The sequence below is a fragment of the Impatiens glandulifera genome, chromosome 8, assembly GCF_907164915.1.
Source record: "Impatiens glandulifera chromosome 8, dImpGla2.1, whole genome shotgun sequence".
In the NCBI taxonomy this organism is placed as follows: Eukaryota; Viridiplantae; Streptophyta; class Magnoliopsida; order Ericales; family Balsaminaceae; genus Impatiens; species Impatiens glandulifera.
The window spans coordinates 14,721,517-14,749,471 of NC_061869.1; the positions used below are offsets into that span (position 1 = coordinate 14,721,517).

Sequence of the window (27,955 nt, forward strand, 5' to 3'; positions counted from 1 at the left end):
ATGATGAATGGAGAACCCCTCATCTCGTACATCATTTCAGTAAACAGATACCACGGAACAATGAACCTAATTGGGTGAATATCCGAAATAAAATTCGGAGGCACGAGTCCATTGACCCTTTGCACTTGTAGATTGGCAAAGGAAGTGTAGGGAATTGAAGGACGGGGCAACCAATGCAACTTGTCTAACAACCAGAGGTATAGAACCAAAGGTGATCCACGGCGAGAATAGTTGTTTTCCTCGGAAACAAATTCGTTAAGACCAAGTAATGTCTCAGCAAGTACCAGGCTAGCCAGGTTTGGGGCGTTTCCCATCAGTGCAGGAACTACCCGCAGGATCCTTTCCGAAGGCCGGCGTCCTGCAGCCGGACATAAAAAAAAATGAGCCAGAACCACAAGCATGATCAGTTTGCTTTGTGTGTGGTTGATGGTCCTCTCAGCTCCCTGGACACGCCAAATGTACTCGTCTATGTTTGTCATATTCAGAAATCCATGTTGGAGGGTAAACAAGAGAGCATCAAACATTGTACATCCATAGAAGCTGTCGCAAATGTGGACGGCCATATGAGGATCTTGATGGACAGGCAAGATCATGAGTGCATTTGTACCACACCTAAGGATTGAAGCAAAGTCCTCTAGCGTCGGGCATATGTGCATTTCCCCAATAACAAAAGAACGAGAGTCCGTATTCCATCTGCTTTGCATGTGGGCCATCAGTCCGTCGTTAACGTTTATTCGTAATAGAGGAAGAATCTCATCTACATGATAGACACTAAAAGGGACAGGGTCATCGTTGATCAGACTTAAGTATCGCTCCAGCTGTTGCTGCGATAAAACAAGCATGTCTGGGTCAATCTCTACATCCATCTTATGAGTTTTACGCTAAAGGAATGAAGGAAAGACATCGGTAGATAGAGATTTGGGAAGGAGTGAGAGTGTAATGTGAGAGTGAGAGTGAGAGTGAGGGTATGAGAGTGATGATCTTGATACAGCAGTAGTTGAAGTAATAAATGAGTTTTCATTCTTGAATTGACATCAATACATACCACAGGTAGGGGCATTACATGTTGCGAGGATATCTTCGTTTATGAATTGGCAAACATATAGTGAAGAAGATATCTTCGTCTCGGATATTAAAAATATGGATTGCACCAAAAAATAACATAAGAAGATATCTTCGTTTAGGATTTCGAAAATGTATAGTTGCGAGGATATCTTCGTTTATGATTTTAAAAACATATAGTGAAGAAGATATCTTCGTCTCGGATTTCCAAAATATGGATTGCACCAAAAATGAACATAAGAAGATATCTTCGTTTATGAATTGGCAAACATATAGTGAAGAAGATATCTTCGTCTCGGATATTAAAAATATGGATTGAACCAAAAAATAACATAAGAAGATATCTTCGTTTAGGATTTTGAAAATGTATAGTTGCGAGGATATCTTCGTTTATGAATTTAAAAACATATAGTGAAGAAGATATCTTCGTCTCGGATTTCCAAAATATCGATTGCACCAAAAATGAACATAAGAAGATATATTCGTTTATGAATTTCAAAATTTTCAGTGAAGAAGATATTACGGTTGCAAGTTTTTCAGTTTCATGATGTTGACAATATATCTTCGTTTAAGAATATTAAACACACAGTTAAGAAAATATCCTCGTTTATGATTTTAAAAAAATCGGTACAAGAAGACACATCAAACATCAATACATTATAACTCCATACATTAACATCTGAATTGCAGTCCATACATTAAAATCTGAATTGCATTATAAGTTATAATTCACTATAAAACATCCATACATTAAAGAAATGTGAATTGACCTGTGTAAACATAAGAATTACTGTACAAGTATAATTCCGTATAAGACATACAAATCCCTAATATCTTGATCTAATTGCAGTCTTTAACTTGAACATATTGACATTGTGCTCAGACATAAGAATTCTGTATAAATATTTTATCCTCAACGTACTCAAAGCTTCTTCGGCCTTCAAAAGAACAAGAGAAAGTATAAGAACATCTAAAATTGTTCAATGTCATCTACTAAAATATGGTATAACACTTACATTATTTTCGTTGATGTCAATAGACCAATTCTTCGTCGTTCCTCTATATGTTTCCATATGTCTCATTAAGTATACACCACAGTCTGTCTTGTTTGTTCTGTCTTGCCAGTCCAGCTTTGGGGCCGTTATCCTGTATTTTTTAACCTTGGCAGCCATTCTTTCCATGCCTTGACTTAACAAGAATTTCACAAAACAATCGAGTTGTTTACTCAAAGTGACATACTTGTCCAAAATTTTCATTCCATGAGGACGGCCGGAGTTGTCTAGTACAACGATTTTGGAGTCCTTAATATTCACACAAACAAGGAAGAAATGTCGGGAAACGACAACGGGTAGGAATATCTGCAAAAAGAACACAAACATTTATTACTTTATTGCATATTATTTACTTGGAATTGAGGGATATGTACAGACCACGTCAGCGAAGATGAGGTCTTCTTTTGTGACTTGGTAGTTTCTCATGTCTTCTTCAATGGATTGGGAAAATAACGTGGCATCATGCTGCATATTAACCTGCAAAATAAGGGCATAGCATCAAAGTCATGAACATCAAACAATACATAGCAAAAAAAAAGAGATGCACTTACATGTGAACATGATGAGAAACAAATTATTCTTGGTTCATGCCTTGGCAACCTACGGCATTTGAAGTGCACAATTATGGACCAAGCGTCAATCACTTCGCTCGAAATTTCGCGACCCATTTTCATTGAACGAAGTAATTCACGGGTGATATTACCATGTGCACCTTCGTACAGAACGTCACTGCAAAATACATTCATTTAGAAGACCATAACTAAATAATTTCATTTTTAAAATTTCTAAAACAATGCGAAGTAACTTACGATCCAGGCAGGTCTTCATCAAACACAAAATCGGCTAATCTCTGTTCCTTGTTGGTTATTTTGTGGTCCAACATATCCGCAACCTGTTGCATGTAAGGGGATCGAAGGTGCACAGGAATTTTTGAGATCTTCCTCTTAGGATATTCTTTAATGTTGATGCGTCCCCCCCCATCACCTTCATCTTCATCTTCAGAAGATTCAACGGCCTTAGAAGCCTCAACCTGTTGCTTGCCTTCACCCTGATCAGTTGGTGCAACAGACTGAGCTTGGGGTTCCTCAACATTTTCCTTCCCTGCACCATGATCATTTTGTTCAAAATGCTGAGATTTGGGTTCCTCAACCTGTTGCTTGCCTTCACCATGATCACTTGGTGCAACAGACTGAGCTAGGGGTTCCTCAACATTTTCCTTCCCTGCCCCCTGATTATTTGGATTTTCAGGCGGAGATTTTGGTTCATCAGCCTGTTCCTTCCCTTCAACCTGATCATCGTCTTCAACAGTGGTTGTCTGCACTTTGTGTGCCCCATCCGGTTCCTTGCATTCACCCTCATGATCAGTTGGTTCAACACTGGGTGAGTCATCTTTGTTGGGCAGAAATGAATCCTCATGTTCGTCCTGCTGAGGAGGGGGTGACTTGGCTTGATTGTGCTGAAATACAGCCTCTACATCTTCCGGTTCAACAAGGAGTGATTCATCTTCAATGTCCTCACGTACATCCTCAACAGATTTCGGTTGAACAGGGGGTGACGGAGCTTCATTGGGCAGAACGGCAACATCGAGATCATTCTGTTCAACGTGATCTGATGGATTTTCTTGATTTGACATCACTGAATCCTCAAAATCATTCAGTTCAGTCAGTGCTGGTTGATTGTCTGCATGGTCATCCACTGCAGTCCGACATGTGTAATCAACCCGGGGACTATTGACTTTCAAGCCCGCACACTGTAAAGTGTCCCCAAGTGCATCCCTTGTAGGATCTTCCACACCTACATGAACCGGACCATCGATCACCACCTTCAAGTGTTTCATGAAGCCTTCAGACTCTCTGAGGTTCAGGAAACCGGCCTCAAAAAAGGGCTTCGGATCGATGTTGCGTTTCTCCAACTCCCCTGATAGGTAATTCAGCTGTTGGGCTGTATCTTTAAAAGTTTGCAGGATTTTGGATGTCAACATCTGTACATTATGAAAAAAAGAGTTCAGTAATCTTGAAAACAGGATAATAAAGAACAATGGGAGTCAATTTATAGGTTCCACATACCTCATTATCGTCTTCTTTTAGTTCAACCGAGTCAACTGGATTCTCGGGTTGTTTAACTGCTAGGCGCGCCCTTGCCCTGCCCAGCCCAAAACCACCGGCACGACCTTCTAAGTTGGTAAACTCTAACACGGTGACGTCATCCCAACAGGAGATAATTGGAAATTTTCTTTCGTAGGGGATACGTTCACCTTCCACAAAAACACCATCTAGGTAGCAAATCTGGAGTAAAGGAGTGGGAAACATGTTAGAAAATATTACATATCTATAAATCATATATAAGAGAGGCAACAATACTTACCGATAAAAGGGTTATAGGTCCATCGAAATATGGATTTTTATCTTTACTTGCTTTTTCTTTCCAACTTCTTACACTGTCAACCAATCGTTGTAGTGTAAAGTGGCACCAGTTCAGTTCCTTTATGTTATCAACCTCCATTAAGGATTTGAGAATTTTGAACCTGAAATGAAAAAAATACATTTGTCAGTATTCAAAAATACAATTAGATATATAATAGGTTTGAATACATGTTTACCTGGCTCGTGAATTTTGAACAGGACATAAAAAACTAGAGACAACAAAGACAACGAAGTCTATTTTGAAATCGTTGTCTGCACTTGTGTTACTTAATATCTTGGGGATCATAGAAAGTGTTTCGGGAGCTTTTGAGTCTTCCCCGGTCCATCTGGTCTTCCAATCCCTCAAGAAATTAAAATAATCAGGGTCCTTAGTCTTGTCCAACCCAACGGACTCGACTACGTTCATTGCCCCTCTAGGGAGGTTCATCACGAGCTGTACGAGATCTTCATCGATACGGATCTCATCACCGTTGGCCAATACCAGAGAACTCTTATCCGGGTCAAAACATTGGATTACGTGTCTGGAAAAATGAGCCAGGCACTTGGAGACGCCCATTGTAAGAAGAGAACCAAACCCGATTTCCTTCACGGCTTCCCTCTGTTCTACGCTCAATTGAGGAATGAGTTGAGCGAGGCCATGAGGTGATGATCTGGTTAGAAATGTCAGTTTACGTTTCTTGCGGGTTTTGGTTTTTTGGGGAGATGGGGGAAACTCTTCATCGAATGGGGTAGTAGACGGAGAAATATTAGTGGTTTCTGGGGGTGGTTCTGGTAACTCTTCATCGACTGTTGGAGTGGAGGTAGGAATAACATTTGGTTTTTTTTTAGGGGGAAAAGGTGGTGGTAAAATCTCATCAGTACCTGCAGCAACATCAGTAGCTTCGACAGCAACTGTGGAAACGGATTCAGCAGTCGATGACGACTTAGTATTCGTCTTCGGATTTCTCTTCCTCTTCCTTTCATAGGTCCTCGAAGTCATTAATTTTGGTGGGATAGCATAAATCAGTATTATACGAAATAAATTTAATAAACATGTGTAAAATTAGTATAAACACAATAAGATGAACATACCTCTCTGGTTTAGTGCTGGGATTGACGTTGGATGCCGGAGTGGGTGCAGTTTCGTTTTCGTTTATGCTCCTACAAACTTGCAAGACGACCTTTCGGGAGTCGATGGGATGATCCACTTCCATGTTGTTGCCTTGGTTACCCGACATGTTCAGAAGAAATCCTTGTAGTATAAACGAAATATCTAGGGTTTCGACGTTCAGTGTTTGGATTATCGCCGGGAGATAGAGAGAGAAGAATATGAACAGTTGCTTATGAAAATGAAATTGAGGGAGAGTGGGCTTGTAGCGGGAAATTGAAATTATATCTCAACTAGTCATGGAAGCGAATAAATATTCGTTCGATATCGTAAATTCATAAAAAAATAATAAAAATAAATGTAAAATAAAAACTATTCATAGAAGAGAAGATTTATTCGCGGAATGTAAATGCACGGGTAAGTGAATTTACATGACAGGCAAGTTGGCTTCTCATGTGAGGGGAGGTGGTTTTACATGAACGTCAGGCTAAAATTATTTGAAAATAAGAAATCTTCGCTTTCAATCGTCTACTCGAAAAACAAAATTCAAGCGAATATTTGGTCGTTTACTGATTGTCAATTTAAATTAATTACATTAACATTTATTAATAAACGGAAAAAAAAAATAGCCAAGGAATTGAAGCGAAGATTTGTTCGGTTGCTGCATGTCATCTACAATTAATTGAATTAATATTTAATAATCGGAAATAGAAAATCCATGTCAGTTGGGTCTTTACATAGACGGGTAAATGTGTTTACATGGTAGGCAAGCGGTCTTCTCATGGGTGGGTAGGGGGGTTTTACATGATGTTTTCATTAGAATTAATTGAAGCAAATATATCTTCGCTCATGAGGGTCTCCAGCCAAAAAAAATGAAATAAAAAAAAAAGGAAAAAAATAGAAAAGTAATTGAGGCGAAGATTTGTTCGGTTGCTGCATGTCATCTTCAATTAATTGAATTAATAATTAATAAATGGAAATGTGAAATCCATGTCATTTTGGTCTTTACATAAACGGGTAATTGTCTTTCCATGGCAGGCAGGCGGTCTTCTCATGGGTGGGTTGGGGGGTTTACATGAGTTTTTAATTAAAATTAATTGAAGCAAATATATCTTCGCTCCAGAGGGTCTCCAAGCCAAAAAAATGAAATAAAAAATTAAATAAAATTCCTAGAAAAAAATTGAATGAATTAATTGAAGCGAATATTATATCGCTGCATGTGTTTTTTAATAAATTAAACTAATATTTAATAAACGTAATTATAATATCCCTGTGAATTCGGTCTTCACATAGACGTGTAAGTGTATTTTCATGGAAGGCAGGCGGTCTTCTCATGGGTGGGTATGGGGGGTTTACATGAGGGTCATGGCAACGGGCGTGTAGATCTTCGCTCCCATCGCATCTCACCCTTCCCTCTGACACGGTGCCCGGAGCGAAGATATCTTATCTGTTTATCATCTGAATATTATATTATTTCCTGGCGTTAACGGGCGCTTCCGTTAACGGCGTCTGGTGTGAACCCGGGCCTAAACCCGGATTCCGGATTCTCCCTCCCTCCGTCTCCTGCCCAGATTGATTTATTATTAAATTAATAATGCTGCAATCTGATTGGTCCGCCACAGGGGAACACGGCAATCGGTAGCAGAAGATCTGAACTGAGAGGTGGGGTACCAATATATTTCATATTCATGTTTTATATTACTTTCACTTGAAAATTTGAAGGAGTGGATTTCATTTACCGAAGTGTTGATAATCATTGAAGATATATAACCGCTACAAATGTCTAGTTCCATAAATTGAATTCCTTTGTAGGTTTTTAGTAAATTGTTATATGTGACTGAAATCGCTCATAAGCCATAGATTCAAATTATATAAAGTTGTGCTACAAGAGGATTTAAAACTCTTCCGCACTAACATGAGATCCACGGTTTTAACAGAAATAAATTTATGGACAACTGAGAAAAATAGTTGTACGTGATAAGTTATATCAAAAAAATAAATTTAAAAAACAATTAGAAAGTGATAAAATGGTTCTATAAATTTGTATGATATTATATTAGGTGACATGTTTTGTTATATTTTTATTTTCTATTATGTCGTGTTTGTATGGTTGCTATATATTAAAAATCCGGTCATTTTTTATTATAAATGGACCATTTAACAAACAAAAATAAAAATAAAATCCTCCAACCTTCTTATAAAAATTCGACCTCAATCCCTGTATAGAGTAAAATTGGAACCTTCAATATTAAATGACTTTTATTTATTATTATCACTATAAAAATAACAACAAAAATACTAACTTTATGGTTATGACATTAGACAATCAAAGTTTACATTATTGTATGTTTTTATATGAAATCGCATCATCATATAAAATGTATTAAGAATCCAATATTTGTTCTCTTTGCATGTTATTCATTTTGATGAAAGTCAAAGTCTCTTTGGCACTTCATTAATAATATGGTAAGCTTAAAAAAAAATATTGTAGATTTTAAATTTAACATTGATTTTTTTTTTTTAAAAAAAATTATAAACCAATACTCTTTACTCTATGTTATTCTTTCTTTTATATCTTTCAACAGTCAATAAAAAAGAATCTCTACGTGTACGGTAAATAATTTGTGCCATATTAATAAATAAACAAATAAATAAAATGTGAAATTAACATATTAAACCGTGATTAGCACGCACAAAAAGACATATTAAACCATGAGATAAAAATATGTTAAATTTAATTATCCAAACCATATCTCTGATCCAAATTAAATATGCATTAATCAATATAATAATTTTACTTAAGAATTATATAAATTTAATTTGAATTTAATATTACCCATTTGTTCTACTACAATTTGATCCCCATTCTTTATTTATGCTAGTTGACATAGTCTTTAGTAGTAGATTGGAATAATGTTTAGTATCTTACATGATGTTTACATTTACTATTTCTATATTTGCCTTCCAGGTGAGAATGGGAAGAAAATGTCCATTTTTTCATTAGTAAATTTAACAATTTAAATGTCAAATGTTTGTGATGTCATTGTTCTTTTTTTTCTTTTTTCTTTTGTATATAGTAAATAAGATCACTATAGCTAGTTATTATATATTTTTCAAATATTTTTTAATTATGACTAATAGTTTTCAACATGAAAATTTTATTTGGTGTGGGTAATTTGGTGTACAGGAAAAAAAAAAAAAAACTATTAGTGTCACTATTCTTAATCGAATATCTTTCAAACTATCGTGGCACGATGACTTATTCTTGAATATACTTGTCTAAAAATTGTGACCGTAAAAGGTCACAATGTTTAAAATAGTTAGTCTTATTCTTATTTCAAATTAATTTATAAGCACAAAAACTTACTTCTTTAGTATAATTATTTTTTGGATTAAATCATATTTTTATCATAACAAAAATGAGAGTCTTCCATTCTTAATAATAAAAAAACAACTCTATTACAACAAAAATTTCAAATAAATAAATTAGAATGTGTTTGAATCAACTTGGGGAATATAAAAATATGGGATTATTCTTATGATATATATAACCATTGTCTATTTGTTTGAATTTTTCTTTTTATAATTTTATACTATAATTAGGGTGGACTTTTGCTCAAATTGATCCAGAGAGTTGGTGTTGATTCTCTTTATAATGTTATTTTAAATTTAATTAGTCTAAAACCTTGGTAAATTTAATAATTAAATATTAAAATATATAATATCTCATAAAATTAATAACAAATTAGTAAAATATATATATAATAAATACAAAATTTAGTATAAATATAATAGACTAAACATCGGTATAATATATATTATTAAATAATTAATTTTAATATTAAACTTATATAATATTTTGTTTTCAAATTTAAACATCAAACGTTATTGTTAATAATATATAATTAAAATATGAATTATTATAATTAAATAGTTTCAAATTTTGAAAAAAAAATTACAATAACGAACAAATATTAATAATATGAAGTTTAAACAAAAATCATGATAAACTAATTAAGTTATTTTAAAAATCATGTTAAAGCAATAATGTCTAAATTAATATATCATAATTTATAATTGAATTCAAATATTAAAATGTAAGTATGACAAAAATAATTAAACATAAAATATGATCATTATAGTTCAACTAACATGTTGGTTTAAATAAAATAAAATAAAATATATAAAATTTGCTGTAAACTTATTACTTACCCATTAATCAAATATTAATTTATTTTCATTAGTCATTCCTACCATCTCACTGTCATTGTATAATTATTATTATTCTATATAAATTTATATTACTTCTCCAAATCCTTAATTTTGAAAAATCCTGTGTCAATATGTGATTATTTTCTTTGCAAAGTTTTACAATATTAAGAACATCAATTTTTTTTTTAATAATAGGATTTCCTTCCACCACCCTAACCAAGCGGGATAAAAATATTTCCCACCACCTTAATAATTTTTTAATATTAAGGTTATTTTTTCAAATTTTCCAACCAAACCAAATAAAAAAATACCATAAAATATTTTAAGGTTACACAAAAAAAATTAAAAAATTCAGGTACAACAAACTAAATTTAATCAGGCATAATTTATATTTAAGTTACTATTTGTATTGTCAATATGCCTTGAGGGAGGGAAAAAAATAATTTTTATTTTTCTACTTACTCTTCTTTCATTCTTCTTCGTTTCGTTCGTGAATATACATGGTCTAGAACATAGACTGAAAATTAAGTTTATTTGAATATTTTATTCCGAACATTACAATTTTTTTAATATAATTTTTTTTATTTCTCTTTTCTGCACAAATAGTGCACAAATAGAAGGTTACGATCAGATGTCAGATTCGTGCCCTTGTTTTCATTCTCAACTTCGTTATTCATATCACGACTATACAAGTAGAAGGTTACGATCAGATTTCAGATTCGTGCCCTTATTTTCATTCTCAACTTCGTTGTTCATATCACGACTATACAAGTAGAAGTTTACAATCAAATTTCAGATTCGTGCCCTTATTTTTATTATCAACTTCGTTGTTCATATCACGACTATACAAGTAGAAGGTTACGATCAGATGTCAGATTCGTGCCCTTATTTTCATTCTCAACTTCGTTGTTCATATCACGACTATACAAACGACTATACAAGTAGAAGGTTACGATTAGATGTTAGATTCGTGCTCTTATTTTCATTCTCAACTTCATTGTTCGTACCACGACTATACAAGTAGAAGATTACGATCAGATTTCAGATTCGTGCCCTTATTTTCATTCTCAACTTCGTTGTTCATATCACGACTATACAAGTAGAAAATTACGTTCATATTACAGATTCGTGCCCTTATTTTCATTCTAAACTTCGTTATTCACATCACGACTATACGACTATACGAGTATATAGTCTTATTTCTCCAAACATTCCCTCCAAATTATTGCCTATCTCTAATTGGGCGCGGGAAACTGATATTTAAAGTTAGAATTTTAATACTGCAACTCTCGACCATTTCTTCTTGCTTTCATGGAGAGAGAGAAAGATGACGAATTTCATCTGATCTGACCTATTCTCCCTCAATAATGTCAACAATGTCAATATCTGCATACATGGAAATGGTTGCCTTTCTCACTCTTCACCAATATTTTATACTTTACAACTTCCATGCATTTTCTACATCGCCATCAATTCATCATTCATCAACACAAAGAGAGAGAAAGAGACTAGGTTTCACTTTTCATCTCTTTCATTCTTCTCTGCACATTCGATTTTGATATTCAACTTCTCGATCGTCTGATTTCTACAGTTTTTCTTCAATTTGTTACAGATTATGGAGATGAAAGTCCGTTTGCTTGGAATTATCATCGCTTTCTCTTCATTTCATCTTCTTTTACTTGCAACAGCACAGAGCATCATCACCGATCCATCAGAAGGTTTTTTGTTCTTCTCTTAATTATCTCATCCTGAATCCTGAATCCTGATTGACTGTATAAATTGGAATCTAAATGTTTCCTGCAGTTCAAGCATTACAGGCAGTTCGTGCCAGTCTCAATGATCCACGGAAATATCTAAGTAAATGGAGAAAGAATGATCCATGTAATTCAAATTGGACTGGATTGTTATGCACCTCTGTCATGGATGATGGATATTACCACATTCAAGAACTGTATGTATGCTTAATTTTGTTTTCTCTTATGTTATAGGATTTAGGGATGTAACAAATCTCGTGTTCATTCTTTTACTCTATTGCGGTTTATATCTTAACTACTCTTTCATGTTCTAAGTCTCTTTGGCAATACAGGCGTCTGCTTAGAAAAAACTTTTCTGGAACATTAGCTCCCGAGCTTGGTGAATTCCCCTACTTGACAATAATGTTAGTATTTTTTTTCTGAAACAGATAGAACAACTTGAATAGATAAAGCAATTACCGCATTTGTAACACGTACAAATCATTAATTTGTGCTACCTACCATTTGCAGTGACTTCATGTGGAACAATTTAAGTGGTAGTATACCAAAGGAGATTGGCAAGCTTAGTTCATTGCAACTGCTGTAAGTTCTTTACATTTTAAACCAAAACTTCACATTATCTCCAAAAAAAAGTGAACTAAATGATTCATTACTATTTTGTTTCAGGCTTCTGAGTGGCAATCAACTATCAGGTCCTTTGCCAGATGAACTTGGTTTTCTTCCTAATTTGACTAAATTTCAGTTAGACCTGAATCAAATATCGGGTTCAGTTCCAACCACTTTTGCGAAATTGCCTAAAGTCCAACACTTGTAAGTAACAATCTTGCTGTTGCTAATCAATCAGTATTTTATTAGGATCTTCTAATATTTGATTATGCAGCCACATGAACAACAATTCAATAAGTGGTCAACTTCCGCCTGAGCTCTCCAAACTTCCCATGCTCAAACACTTGTAAGTAGTTAGTCATGTTCCGTGTTCTTAAGTGACCCAATTTTGTACTCATAATTAGTTCATATTTTGCAGCCTTATGGACAATAACAATTTATCAGGTTATCTCCCACCAGAGTTCTCACAGATGCCCAGCTTAACTATTCTGTATGTTTATTGTACATATTAGTAATTCCTTATGACATGCATTGATGGTAAAATCTGAAGACTAACTTATTATTGTAGGCAACTGGATAATAGTAACTTTGATAACACTGAGATCCCTGCCTCCTATGGAAACATGCCCAAGCTTGTGAAATTGTAAGCATTTCTTATCATTTGACCCTACTGGCTTTTCAATTCATCAATGCCAAAATATGCCATTAAACTTAATAGAATTGAATATAAATGTGAAAATTTGAAGAAGCTAATGAAAACTTTAAATGTTTTTTTAGCTAACGAGATTGGTTACATTGTTCTGTTTTATATAGCAGTTCCAAACTGAAACAAGAAAATAATTGCTTATAACGAGATTGGTTACATTATTTTAATAACACAACCTTATTATTCTAGAAGAAATAAATGTTGTACTTCTAGTAGGTTAGCTATTTATTTCTTTATTTTCTACATCCCCTCCTCAAGAGGGAGTGTAGTGTATTTAACAAAGCTCGCATTAAGAGACAAATCATGCCAATAAAACTTTGCTTGTTTTATTTATTTTTCTACTAGGCCAAGTGCCGTTGCAGTTCTCCTTACTCATTTTCATCAATCAGCTTAATGGATTTTTTTCTAAAGACACTAACTTGAGATGACTTGAGATGTCCCAATTCCATTTTGGATTTATTTTGTTTTACTTTATCTTCTTCAAATTTAAACAATGATGCATTTGATAATTTGTTTCAACTGAACAGGAGCCTGAGAAACTGTGGTTTAAAGGGAGCTGTTCCCGATTTAAGCGCTCTACCTAAGCTTATGTACTTGTAAGAGTCTAGAACTTTCGAAAACCAGCTGTTAATTTGGCCATTGGTAAAATTAAATTTATTTTATCTGATGCAGAGATCTCAGCCAAAACCAGCTATCCGGGAATTTACCCCAAAACAAAATTCCTGCAAGTATCACAACTATGTAGGTGAATTTTATAGCCTAGAGTTGTCACTAGCAGAATGACAATATTTTTGTTTTACTTTTCACCAAGGTCATTATTTCTTCATACGCTAACAGATTCGTGTTTTTTACTATGATGCAGTGATTTATCGAACAATACGCTCAATGGATCAATTCCATCAGGCTTTTCTGGCCTCCGAAATCTGCAGAGGCTGTGAGAGGCTTAATTTATTTTTTCTCTGCTCTAGATTGTTGAATGTTTTTATCATAACTCTAAATTATTGCTTTAGGTCATTTGAGCACAACTCTTTGAGTGGTATTGTCCCTTCTAACATTTGGGAAAACATGACTCTTAATTCTACTTCAGGATTACTTTTGTAAGATGTTGAAATGCATTTATACTTTGGTTTCACTATGTTTTGGTGAATGATACATTTTGGATGACTTCATCATTCTTGCAGGGATTTTCGAGATAATTTATTTTCGGATATTGCTAGCGGTTTAAATCCTCCACCAAATGTGACTATGAGGTAACTTTCATAATGCAGTGGTGGTTAATGCAAATATTTTTGGATATGTGAATTTACTACACTGTCTTGGCTCTTCAAACCAAATACAGTTTTACTATTGGAACTTCATTAAACTTTTTTTTGCTAAAGTTGAATCTTTTGCAATAATAAACTGCCCCTGTTTTCTTCAACACAAGGTGGAAAACTCATTTAAGGAACCTATTACTCAAATCTATGATGAATAAGATGAATATTATCTCGCCAATAATTTTTCATTTTTTTTTTTCTTTTGGTTGCTAGTGAAGAGATAATAATAACTCACAATTCATTATCTCAGGCTTGATGGTAATTCTGTTTGTCAAAGGGCTCAACTGAATATCACTCAGTTCTGTGGAACAGTAAACCAGCTTCCGGTCCCTGAAAACGTGCCTAAAACCGCAAACACTACTTGCCCACCTCAATGTCAGACGAGCCAATATTTTGAATTAATCTCAACGCCTGTTTCTCCTTGCTTTTGTGCTGCACCTTTTGGAGTTGAATTACGTCTGAGGAGTCCTAGTGTGACATATTTTGTTCCATACATTGACCCATTCCGATACTATATAACATCAAACCTTTCTTTGAATCTTTATCAACTTAAAATTGATTTCATGATGTGGGAAATAGGTCCCAGGCTAAGAATGTATTTAAAATTCTTCCCCAGTGATATCCCTATATTCAGTGACAGTGAAGTTATTAGGATATCAGATATTATTGCTGAGTTTAAAATACCTGGTAATGACACTTTTGGCCCTTATGATCTGCTGGGTTTCAACTTCATTGGACCATATGAACATCGTAAGTTAGTTACTGACAATAATATGATTATTCTGAAATTCTGAAATGTTTCAGAAGCTCTGATGAATTGGGCTGTTTTTTATGTATGTTGCACAGTTTCACCGCCTGGAGAGAGTTCCAAACCTGGAAAAAATAAGGGAGTTTTGGCTGGAATTGTGTTAGGGTCTGTCTCTTGTGCAATCGCAATAGCTCTGATTATCACCTTCTTTGTCTTGAGAAAGCGCCAAAGAAACCAGCATAAATTACCTAAAGATCAGTCAAGTAAGTTTCTATCATAGGCTGTTGTTTTTTTCTGGGAAATATATAGGCTTTATATTTTTGTTTGTTCATTCTCTGTCAGATTCAAAATTTACCATTAAAGTGGAAGGAGCAAAAGATTTTAGTTTCAAAGAATTGGAAAAAGCAGCAAACAACTTTAACACGAATTCTGAAATTGGCCAAGGAGGTTATGGAATAGTGTACAAAGGTGTCTTAAGTGATGGCTCTGCCGTGGCAATAAAACGAGCTCTAAAAGGATCTCTACAGGGTGAAAAGGAATTCTACACCGAAATAGAACTGTTGTCACGATTGCACCACCGTAATCTGGTCTCATTAGTTGGTTACTGTAACGAAGAAGATGAACAGGTAATAAGATTCTTGTAACCAACCTTTAATCCAAGTCACAACAAAAAAAACTGATGTTAATTTCCTGTTTGGTTTGCAGATGTTGGTTTATGAGTTCATGCCAAATGGTTCATTACATGATCTCCTTTCTGGTATGTACTCACTATTTCATATGGAAAATGATTGGAAATAGGCCATTAAGTTAGGGATCACAACTTGAATGCATATTCTGATTTTTGAGGATGATGTTTATGGCAGCAAAATACAGACAACCCTTGAGTTTCAAATCAAGACTATATATTGCATTAGGGGCAGCCAAGGGTATCCTATACCTTCATACAGAAGCTTACCCACCAATCATCCATCGCGACATCAAGCCAAATAACATACTATTGGATTCGAATATGAGTCCGAAAGTATCTGATTTTGGAATCTCAAGGCTAGCACCAGACACGGGCATGGGACATTCATCTACTCAAATATATTCCACTGCTGTGCAAGGGACAAGAGTAAGAGATAGCAATGAACTTTTGTAATTGATTCAACCTTATAATAATAATAATAGTAATAATAATGTGTTTGATTGAATTCAGGGCTATGTTGATCCTGATTACCTCTTGACTCACAACCTAACCGATAAGAGCGACGTTTATAGCCTTGGGATCGTATTCCTAGAGCTCCTCACGGGTATGCAGCCAATATCTCACGGTCGAAACATTGCCTATGAGGTACCTATACATAATTCATACAAGTTAAAATGTGAAATTTTGGCCAAATAAGTGCCTTTGAGATGATTAATAATAAGGATATATATAACAACTATATTTGAAGTTATGTTAAATAAAAATAATAATGTGAATGTCAGGTAAGAGGAGCATGTGAAGTTGGGAATATGTTTTCAGTTATAGACAAGAGAATGGGTACATTCCCTTCACAATGTGTGAAGAGATGGATGGGAATGGCACTAAAGTGTACTAAGGACAAAAAAGAAGGTCGTCCCAATATGTTGGAGGTTGTAAGGGAACTCGAGGACATCATCTTTCTTTTGCCTGACCCCGATAAAGATCTCTACACCTCGGGTGATCTCCCTTCAAACGAATCACATTCACCGGCTTCCACATCAACTATATATTCTACTAGAAGGAGCCCATACGCGACCACGGACTTCCCGGGAGGTGATCTTGTAAGTGGCGTCATTCCGACAATCAAACCGCGTTGATTGAGAAAATTTCAAAAGATTATAAGGTATTATGTATATATTGTTCTTGTTGTACCATAACCTTGAGTTTGGTTTATAAATGTGTGTATAATTTCATATATGCATGATTATGTATATCTTTGTTTTGAATGATATATTGGTTATATAGATAATGTTATAGACATTATATTATCCTTATAATAATAATGAGATAATATCTTATAATAATATTATTATATATTTATAACATTTCTCCTCAAACTCAAGATAGAAAACACTTGAACAATTTGAAGTTGAAAACGAGATTGTGAAATGCTGATGTTAGTTCTTTAAACTTCATAAACTTGTGAGTTCTATCAAATTATAGGATAACAATGTAGAATATTCTACATTGGGCATTAAATGTTGAGGTGAAACAACAACCGAATAAATTTTGAAATTATTCGTGAGTTTTGACTTTGAGATTCATCCAACGACGGGATGACATTGTGTTTCCTAAAAATAAAACTAACGGAAAAAATAAAATTTTATGGGCATAGAATGTTAAAGTGAAACAACATCTGAAAAGAAAATTTGTCATAATAAAAGATGACAATGCGTTGACTGAAAACAAAAATCAGAGAGAAAATATATGATTAAAAATATAAAAATAAATTATTAGTGCTTTATTAGAGCTTTCCATCAATGGTTCATCGAAAGACTATATTTCAAGAATAAAGTTATTCTTTGATTCTGATATCATGTTAGCATAGCAAATTTTGTATTAAATGTAGGGTTAGCTCGGCAATCCCTCGGGATAGGGAAGCTCACTCCCCATACCATCCCATTTATTAAAAATGGTGAGATATTTAATTAAATTATTGCAATTTTAAACCTAAGATATTGTAGTTTAAGATAAAAATTTAAAACTTTTATTTGATTGTAGGGTTCAAATCATACCAACAAATAATTTTTTTTTATCAATTTTTTATACTAGACTTAAGGAAACAAAAATATCGACATTTTTTACCAGGATTGGAGCAGCCCAAAACTCGGGACCGACAATGATTAAATAATATATTGATTACATAAATTATGTTTATTATATAAACATTACATTATACTTATAAAGAAACTAATAAAATATAATATAATAATAATTTTATCACATTTTATAGTATTTAGATAATTATTATATATTATAACACTATATTCTTATATTTAAAACTAGGGCTTATCTTCTCATATTTTTTTAGTTGAACTCTTTCATGTATTATAAATATTATATTGTTTATATGAGTAGTTACTTAACTTACTTCTACCTTTTTAACAGTTGACCAGATGGCATAGAATATTGAATACATAACTTTTAAACCTCATATTTAGTTAGGATTTGTAGAAAATAAAACAGGTATAAGTTTATTAATTGATTTTTGCCCTCTTAATTAAAATGATTTATTCTTAAACAAATGTTATTTTAATATATATATTGATTGAGAATATAAGTGTTGACTCCATGAAATAAAGTTCAAAATCATGGCCTTGTTGTGTATTGGATTTTAAAAAAATCATGGCCTTGTTGTGTAGTGGATTTTTTTTAAAAATAATATGTGAATTATTTTAAATTAACGATTGTTCTTGAAATAATTTTTTATTTATTTTTGATAAAAAAATTTACTTAAAAGTGTATTAATATATAATTAGATTATCAAATTGAGGCTCTATATTGGTGTCAATTGAGATTTTGTAACTTAAATTATAATTTTGGACATAATTCAATAATTAAATTAGTGACATAGATATTTTATTTATTTATTTATAAATATCATATAGATAATAAGTTAACCGTATTTTGAACCAGTTAAAGACAAAAGCTTATTTTGTAAATTTTAATAACAATGAGCTCCAAATTGTAAAGTTTAAAAAAAAAAGATTCAAAATCTCAATTATCTCCTAAACAAGTAGTCCAATTTAACAATTTAAATAGTAATATATAATATAAAATAATAAGAATTTTATATTTTAATTAATAAATTAAGTGATATAATTTATAAGAGAAAAATAAAATTATGTTGAAATAATGATATATTATGAGAATATTTGTAAGTTGTATAATGAAATATGAATACTTTCTCAATTTATAATTAATAATAATTTAAATTTAGTAGATATATAAAATAAATTCAAAAGTTGAGTCTACCTGTAATGTTTATCTCTTTCGATGATAATTTGCACAAATAACTTTAAGGTGTGATTAAATACATATAGTTATATTATTTAAATAATTATATAAATAACTTTAATAGTTAGGTAAAATAATGTTTAGACATAACTTGTAAAATAAGATTGTTCTAACTGAAATTAAAATGTTTCTTCTAAAAATAACAATGACCAAATTTCAATTTTAATCTATTATATATATATATATATATATATATATATATATATATATATATATTATAATATTTAATTATTATTCACTCTTTAGATTAAGAAACTAATTACAAAAATATCAATACATAATTAAAAACAAAGTAAATGTCATGCATGTATATAAGAGAAAAATAGAGTGACATATATAATATATATTAGTTATAGATATTATAATTAATTTAAAATTTTAATTTATTTAAAAATATTTAATTAATATTTATATATTATCTTTTAAAAAAAAATTAAAACCTTATATTTAATTACTTATTTTCCATAATTAAATGATTATAAAAATTAAATATTATATAAAATTATAACTTTTTATTTTATGTACAAATATAATGTTATAATGAAAAAACATATACTAATGAATATATAATTTGTGAGAATACACTTTTGTTTAAAAACTAAAAAAATATTAAATATAAATATAATATTCTAGAATGAAAGTGAAAGAGGGATTCAAAATGGTCCTCCATTACTTTTGCAACTGCAATTTTTTTTTTACAAATTGATAATACTTTTTTGAAAAAGAAAATAAGTGATTGAGGAAGGGTCACCTATCATAATACTCCTTAGCATAAAGATGCTTAAAACAAATTGATAATACTCTATGTTTAGTTGGAGTTTTGCTTTGAAGCTTTTTTTTTTTTTAATATGAATTTGACAACCTATAATACTACAATATTAAGTCTATTTTAAAAGATAAAATATAGTGAAATTAAATTAATTTTATATTTCATAAAATAAAATGTTTAAGGATAACATATATTAATAATATAATATAATTATATTTTGATTTAATTTTTAAAAATTATATTTTATTATATATCAAATATATTTAAGAAATAAATAAAGTTGTTAAAAATATAGATATAATATCTATCTTAAAAATTAAGCCTAAAATATGTTCGAAAAAATAAATAAATTTATTAAAATTCGTTGATTTATTGATACATAAATTTTGAAAATCTCATACTTTTACCTTATATTAATAATTTTGATATCGATAATATTTTCAGTATCCTAAAAATTAACATTTTCCATATTTTATTGTACTATATTTTTATATATAAAAAGTATCTATAATTTTTGCCCCTAAATAACTATATCTATATATGCTAACAACATCCTCGGTTGATCATTAAATGTCCATTTCATGGACAATAAATAATGTTTTTTTATGTAGGTTTAGATATCATGAAAATCGGTCTTAGAATAATGCATTTTAGATTGTTATAAAATTTCACTTAAATTAAAGTGTTTTAATAGTTTAAGTGAATGTTTCAAATAAGAAGAAAAACACAATTAATAAGAGATAACTAGGATGGTGAAAAATTACCGATTTTAAAGGTATATCGAAAATATTATACTGTAATATATCGAAAATATCGATATTTAAGGTATATCGAAAAAATATAAGGTATAATACCATACCGAAATTATTGGTACGACAAATGTATGAGATTTAAAATTTTTTGGTATATTGAGATATACCGAAATACGAAATAGTATTTATAAGTTAAATTAATTTAATTATAAAAATATAATTTTTTGAATAATATCAAAATATAATCATACTGAAATATTATTCAATATATACCCTCTCTAACTTATCGATGAGATTTATTTTTTTAAGTTAATATATTTTTTTATGTATAAAAGGTATAATACTGATACCGTACCTAAATTAAGGTATACTGAAACTAAGGTAAGGTAAATATATAATTTTTTTGTATACCGAAATTAAGGTAAGGTAAATGTATGCATTTTTTACACACCGAAATTTTAGGTAATGTATGAATAAAATATTAAGATATACTGTACCGACACACCCCTAAAAATGACTAATAAAAAGTTTATCCTATTAGATTATTATAACATTTCACTTAAATTAAAGTGTTTTTTCTTAGTAAAAATTAATTAATTTTGTTTGTTTTATTTAATTTTATCTTTCCAAATGTTTTGACTTTAATATCCATTTAAAATATTATCATAATAATAATAATACTTTAGAACCGTTTTTTACTAAGTGTGAACAAGTCCTCCAATTTCTCATAGTAGTCCTAATATGATCCCCATCTTCAAAACTCAGGCGCCCACCGGTTTCTCTTTCTCTCTCTCTTCTGCATTTCTGAAGATCGTCAAAAAGTCAATCCGCGCAAATAATTCTGGAATTTTGTGTATCCCATTCAGTCTGAATTACATATTTTTCTCTCCGATTATCTTTCCTTCTATATCCTTGAAACTTATGTCCGGATGGGGCTCAATTAGATTCCGTAATCTCTTTGTAGATTTGCCTTGTTTCTTATATAAAAAAATAGAGGAAAGAAACATCACTGTTTAGGGTTTATTTCTTCTCATATCAACCCAGTTGCGATTTCCTCTCCAGGGAGAGGGCAGTTCTCCTGGTAAGTTGATGTATTTGATCGAATGAATATATTCACTTTTAGTTCGATCATCTTTTCCTTTATTGAATCATGGGTTATATAACTTATACGATCTTCGGTTTTGGGTCATTATCATTTCTTAAGAAATGTAGTATATAGGCTGGATAATCAACACTGTTAATCTTCTTTTGTTGATTTCAATTCACATTTTGTTGCAGGAGTGGTGATCTAACTTCTCTGCTAGCTAAATGCTTTAACTTTAGGAGGACTGCCGTGACCCATTATTTTTTTCAGAGATTTTTGATATTTATGTGAAGGAAGCAACATTATTTTGTATCTTTAACGTATAGAATCAAGAATGGATTTGAAATGTAGACCTGTTCTCTTCGTAGTTATCTTGTCTTTGTTGTGTCTTGCGATTTCATATGGTTATGTTGCAGCAGAACCAGTAAAAGTAAATCCACCTGGTTTTAGAGCTTCTCCATTGATTAATGGAGGGGGTAATGTGATTGATAATTCTGTTGAATCCAATAATGGACAGAATGGGAAGAGAGATGTACATGAAAGAGTTCCAGTTTCGACGGTTGCACTCCTTACTTTGGCAATGGCTGCTGCGACTGGTTTAGGTTCTGTGCCATTTTTCTTTCTAGAACTTGATCCCCAGTGGGCAGGGATATGTAATGGAATGGCAGCTGGTGTGATGTTGGCAGCCAGCTTTGATCTCGTACAGGAAGGTCAAGAACATGGTAGTGGTAGTTGGGTTGTAATTGGAATTTTGTCTGGTGGAATCTTTATTTGGCTCTGTAAGAAGGTGTGTTGTCCTTTCTCCGTCAATTTTAACAATTGTGTTCTTTTTTCTGTTTTTGTTTACTTCATTGGTGTGTCAATACTACAATCAATTGTTTTCTTTTTTCTTCTTTTGTTTACATCATTGGTGTGTCAATACTGCATTGTAACCTCGTACGTTATTTCACTTTTCTATCTCTTTGTTTGTGTTGCTTCTTTTAGCTATGAGCCTGTGAAGTCAACTAGATTTGTATAGGAATCCTTTCATGTTAATGTACTTTATATACAAAGTGCCTGTCTTCCCTACACTCCCTCAAGTTTCTAGAAGGATCTAGGGGTGAACAGCACAACCGTTCAACCTGACCCTACCTGATCCCAACTGTAAAACATCTGATCCGCCTAATATATGGTCTTGATAGAATATAGATAAATCTATTGGGACCAAATATGGGGTAATGAGAGCATAAACCGTGATCACCCCTTGTACTGAAAATTGGTTTAGTTTGAAATATATACTACTGTTGGGATGACAAATTACAACTTGAAACTGATGAAGCATGCTACATTTGTTTGTTTTTAGCTGCTATGCATTAACTTGTTAAATATTGAATTGTTATTATTATCTTTTAAGATATAAATTAGCATGTCCATGGAATAAAAAAATTAGGTTGGTATTGTTACTTGGTTACTACTGGTTGTTGCATTTGTTCAACACTTTAATTGTCTTTGTTCCAATGTAGTGTAGTTTAGTGGTTAGAGTGTCTACTCCTTAAACAAAGGCTTGCTGGTTTGACATCTACTTGGCGCGTTTCAAAATTTTGTTATTGTTCAATTGTGTCTACATCTGCATCATCTTTTTTGCCATATTTATTGACTGAGTAGTTATGTCATTCAGATTCTAGAACAATATGGAGAAGTTAGTATGCTGGACATAAAAGGTGCAGATGCAGCTAGAGCCATCCTTGTAGTGGGGATAATGACCCTGCACTCGTTTGGTGAAGGCGCTGGTGTTGGGGTGTCTTTTGCTGGGTCAAAAGGTCTTTCACAGGGCATATTGGTAACTTTGGCTATTGCTGTACATAATATACCCGAGGGCTTAGCTGTGAGTATGGTTCTTGCTTCAAGAGGGGTTTCTCCTCAAAATGCTATGTTGTGGAGCATAATTACTTCACTTCCACAGGTAATACTTTTCTTAAAGCACATAATTTTCAGAATTTTGTTGTAAGATTAGAAAATAGATGTTCATTGTATGTTCTTCTATTCCATTAGTATGTTTTTGTTCATACATTAGATGTTAAATATACTGAATTTTAAGCGCTGAACTGTGTGAAGAATAAAATATTGAATAAACTAAATGAAAATATCTGAATTTTAATATTTGATATGTAATTTGATTCTATGAAAGTTGGAGCTAGTGTCGGTAAGTACTTAAAAAATTATTTTATTCTCAGTGAGAAAATTGTCTTTTGTATGCTGTAACTATATTACCGAATTAAGTATTCATTACTTACCGTATTTTTTAAACTTATTTGAGTTGAATCTAAATAATTAAGTAACTTTAGATAGCAGTTATCAAATGAACTTTATTCCATTAACATGTTTTTATTATATAGATGTTCATCAGCATGTTTTTGTTCATACTAACTCTACTGAACTGGAAAAACCTAATAGTGTATGGTTTTGTGGCTTCTAATAATAGAAACATGATGTATTATTTACTAGAATATTGAAATTTCCTTATGTCAGCCAATTGTAGCGGTTCCTTCATATATATGTGCGGATGCATTTAACAAGTTCCTGCCTTTTTGTACTGGATTTGCTGCTGGGTGTATGATTTGGATAGTCATTGCTGAAGTTCTTCCAGATGGATTCAAGGTAAAATAGCTAGTCCTTTTCGCATGGTTTAATAAATTTGATTTTAAGGATTAACCCATACTCTTGAGGTGAAACATTTTAGTTATACCTGCTGAAACACATCGATATGAATAAATTAGTAAATAATAAACTGTGATAAAATACCAAATGCATATGTTCAACGAACAAATGATAATTTCCAAGAAAGACTCCACCCCTGATAGGTTGGTGAGATTTTATCTCTCATTGTGTTCACTCTCAAAGCTAATTGAATTAGCTCCAAGAGTGTCACATGAAACCTTTGCCTCTATCACCGATATTGGTCCGGATTGGGACGAAGTAGAACGTTTGACTTCTCCTATGTTTAGAATCTTTATTTTACTGTTTTCTTGTATTTTGATTAGCTTCTACATGCTTTCTTTTGTGTTATAGGATGCTTCTCCATCTCATGTTGCATCTGCAGCTACACTTTCAGTAGCTTTTATGGAAGCTCTTGGTGTTGCATTCCAAAATCTTACCGATAACTACGAGTAAGTTCTTCAATTTCCTTCATCCGACCCTCAAAATGTGTGTTTTTTAAACGAAAGAAAAACTTCATTTGCTTTTGCATAAAAGAATTCTTTATCCCAATATAATTAATTGATAAAATCTCTTTGCCATTGGGATACTACCAAAACTTTTCATGCAGTAACCAAAAACAACTTAGGCCTTGTTTGATGAAGGGTTCTTCATATCCCATTATCATTCAAACCATCAATCAAAGTTTTTCCCCAAATTACTCTAGAGCTTGTTTGACACTATCATTCTTTCTATCTAACCATCAAATGACTTAATTCTTCAACTAATATACTAAAATACCTTATTCTACTTTTAATAAATTTAATTTTAAGACATTGTAGTAATCCATCCTAAATAAATCCCAAATAACCCAATTTCTTTTTATCAAACAAGTTTATATGAAAAAAAAACTCATAAAAATCCAAACCAAATAATAGAATAAGTCCCAACTTTTTTTTTGGCCCCACTAGCAAAAAAGTGGAATGCTTATAGACAACACAAATTACCCAAAATGGAAACACTTTTTTTTTTTTTTGGATATGTGGGGTTATTTGAAAGTCATGTTTGATGAAAAAGTGTTTTTTTTAATTATTTGGGTTCAATTATTAAAGTGTTATTTTCATTTAAAATTTAATATGAAATAAAGTAAGGATATTTTAGTTAATAAATGAAGTGATTTCATGTTTGAAAAGACAAGTAACATGATAAGAGCTATTTAAAAATAATACAACAGATCCAAACAAAAAATTGTCAAAAAGTTTGAGTCTTTGTGTGTGTTCAGAAAACTTGAAAACTTGTATAATGCTTCTGTTGATGCATTGCAGTTCAGAAAACGTATCCGGTTTCTTGGTATCTCTCCTATTCGGACTAGGCCCTCTACTCGGTGGCATTGTTCTCGTATCCTTCGCACTCTCATTACGTCTCAAACACGCCCTCCTCTCCGGCATAGCTGCAGGCATCGCTTTCGTTCTTGCCACCTGGCGTCCCTTACAACTAATTCTATCTTCCAAAATGGAATTCATCCCCGTTATCCTCCTACTATCATCCGGATTCTCATTCGTCCACATATCCATATCAAAAGCCTCGAAACTAGTGAATCGCAAAACCAACTCCTCTCACAACCTATCAACCTTCCCCGGCTTCTTCTCGCTCAGCGCACTCACACTCCAATCATTCTTATCATGTGGAGCAATCGCTCTTCACGCTCTAGCCGAGGGTCTCGCATTAGGAGTGGCTGCGCCCAAAGCCTACGGGCTAGGGCGACACATGGTCCTTCCTGTTTCTCTCCACGGGCTCCCAAGAGGAGCAGCGGTTGCCAGCTGTATATTTGGGGCGACCGACAGCTGGCATGGGTCGCTCGCTGCTGCGGCCTTGATTGGGTTCGTGGGGCCTGTTTCGGCTATAGGGGCAATGCTCGCAGGGATTGATTATAGCGGACTTGATCATTTAATGGTGTTTGCTTGTGGAGGATTGTTGCCTTGTTTTGGGAGTATTGTTAGGAGGGCGGTGAAGTTAGATGCGGGGAAGAGCGCGTTTGGGATTTTTGTTGGGATGGTTTCGGCTGTGGTTTGTTTGACGGGTACTAAGCTCGTGTGTTTGCATACGCCTTATTGTAATTCGGCGCCGGAGGCTGTGAGATAGGAAGAAGGATGTAGATAGAAAAGATTAATGCTGGTTATCAATTGATGAAGATTGATTGTAGATATAGAGTGAAGCAAACAAGGGATAATAATTTCTGGATTTATTTTTGGTAACTTTTTTTTGGTTTGAAATTTTAAACTGTATTACTAATACTACTACTGATGTTTTTGTTATTCTTTGATATAATGTAATATGGATGGAGGCTGATATATGGTTTGAATTTGAAGTTTGATGAGAAGAAGATGACAATAAATAGGTTGTAGGCTTTCCTTAAGCTTGTTTGTTTTTTCTTTATTAATCTGATTTGTGTGAGAAAATAATCAAATATTGTTTGGTGAAAAGAGAATAATAATGAAGATTGTAGATAGAGTTGGATTTTGTTTTGTTTTATGTGCTTCCAAGACCAATCCCAATTGTACTACTAGTTATGATTTTGTCTTCCAAGCTAATATTGATTTTTGAATTTTATTTGAAAAAGATTTGTTTATACAAAAAAAAAAAATAGGTTATTTAAGATTTTAATAAGATAAAAAAAAAATATATATATATGATAAGTTATTTAAGATTTTAATAAGATAAATTATTATTGTGTATTTTTATATTTAAAATTTAAATCTAATAAAATTAAAATAAGATATATTAATATTTTCATAAATCAAGTGTTATTCTGTCAAAATAATTGTAATGTATTAACAAATATTGTGGGACGTAATTTTTCTTGCGCGCCTTCCCTCCTTCTCTCACTTCGGTTCGGAAAGATCTGATTTTTGAGTGAAAATGTTGTTAGATGAAGGTTAAATAATTTTATTTTATTTTTATGGGTAAATTTTTGATTAAAAAAATGATCGTGAATGTAAGAAACTTTCAAAAAGAAGAAAAAAAACTGAAAATGAAACGTGAACAAAATTAAAAATGAAAATAAATTCCAATAAATTCAAATAAGTCTTATTATTACATTTACTTTTCTTCCAAGAATATGAAGTCTACTTTTCTTCTTAATAGTAATGAACTCTTTGATTTTAGCAAGGTAATGTTTTTTTTAAATATTATATAATGTAACGCTTTTTCCTTTAAAAAGATTATACAATTCATTTATTTATAAATAGATCACCACATAATTGAAACAATTGAACTTCAATTTGTATCGGTTGAATTATCTCTTCATCTTGGATTATGTGCAATTTTATTTGTACTCAACATGTTACTTTGTTTACCCTCAACATGTTAAGTATTGTTAGTCTTTATATTTTATTACACTCAACATTTTAAGTGTTGTCAGTCTTTATCTTTTATTACACTCAATGTTATTTAAATATATGAATTTTTCATGTAAATCTTAACTAATTATCTAAATAATATTTTCCCTTTATCTAAATTCTAGAGTATAATATTGTTTCGAGTGTTCCAGTCATTCAATTTTTCTCAACATTTCTCCTAGTTAATTCAATTTTTCTTAACATTTCTCCTAGTTAATGGCAAATTCCATTAAAAATTAAGGAAATTTTAGATAAGAGACCAAATTTCCTTTGTCACAGGACAATCAAG

The 27,955-nt window shown here is 32.1% G+C and overlaps 2 protein-coding genes across 2 annotated transcripts; both read left to right on the top strand.

Annotated features, from left to right (window-relative positions):
• Positions 1-11,740: 11,740 nt before the first annotated feature.
• LOC124912224 (probable LRR receptor-like serine/threonine-protein kinase At1g06840) lies at positions 11,741-16,790 on the top strand. Its single transcript, XM_047452791.1, has 19 exons — positions 11,741-11,787; positions 11,923-11,994; positions 12,101-12,172; positions 12,257-12,400; positions 12,471-12,542; positions 12,615-12,686; positions 12,765-12,839; positions 13,430-13,498; positions 13,575-13,643; positions 13,765-13,836; positions 13,913-13,999; positions 14,084-14,152; positions 14,469-14,968; positions 15,080-15,229; positions 15,309-15,592; positions 15,672-15,723; positions 15,830-16,080; positions 16,165-16,299; positions 16,437-16,790. The coding sequence occupies exons 1-19, from the start codon at positions 11,756-11,758 to the stop codon at positions 16,788-16,790; spliced, it is 2,631 nt and encodes an 876-aa protein (XP_047308747.1). The 5' UTR covers positions 11,741-11,755.
• A 4,508-nt stretch (positions 16,791-21,298) lies between these two features.
• Positions 21,299-26,663, top strand: LOC124911532 (putative zinc transporter At3g08650). The gene is made up of 6 exons (XM_047452032.1): positions 21,299-21,592; positions 21,790-22,382; positions 23,253-23,537; positions 24,104-24,232; positions 24,644-24,741; positions 25,594-26,663. Exons 2-6 carry the CDS (start codon positions 21,930-21,932, stop codon positions 26,408-26,410), a joined length of 1,782 nt encoding a protein of 593 aa, XP_047307988.1. The 5' UTR covers positions 21,299-21,592; positions 21,790-21,929; the 3' UTR covers positions 26,411-26,663.
• Positions 26,664-27,955: the final 1,292 nt, after the last annotated feature.

What these genes read in the sequence shown, in the direction of transcription:
- LOC124912224 (XM_047452791.1), top strand. Translation starts at nt 11,756, where the DNA reads ATGGATGATGGATATTACCACATTCAAGAACT. An exon ending in TTGCCTAAAGTCCAACACTT is followed by an intron (nt 12,401 to 12,470) that starts GTAAGTAACAAT and finishes TTGATTATGCAG; the next exon opens with CCACATGAACAACAATTCAA. An exon ending in CTACCTAAGCTTATGTACTT is followed by an intron (nt 13,499 to 13,574) that starts GTAAGAGTCTAG and finishes TATCTGATGCAG; the next exon opens with AGATCTCAGCCAAAACCAGC.
- LOC124911532 (XM_047452032.1), top strand. Translation starts at nt 21,930, where the DNA reads ATGGATTTGAAATGTAGACCTGTTCTCTTCGTAGTTATCTTGTCTTTG. An exon ending in TTATTTGGCTCTGTAAGAAG is followed by an intron (nt 22,383 to 23,252) that starts GTGTGTTGTCCT and finishes TATGTCATTCAG; the next exon opens with ATTCTAGAACAATATGGAGA. An exon ending in TAATTACTTCACTTCCACAG is followed by an intron (nt 23,538 to 24,103) that starts GTAATACTTTTC and finishes TCCTTATGTCAG; the next exon opens with CCAATTGTAGCGGTTCCTTC.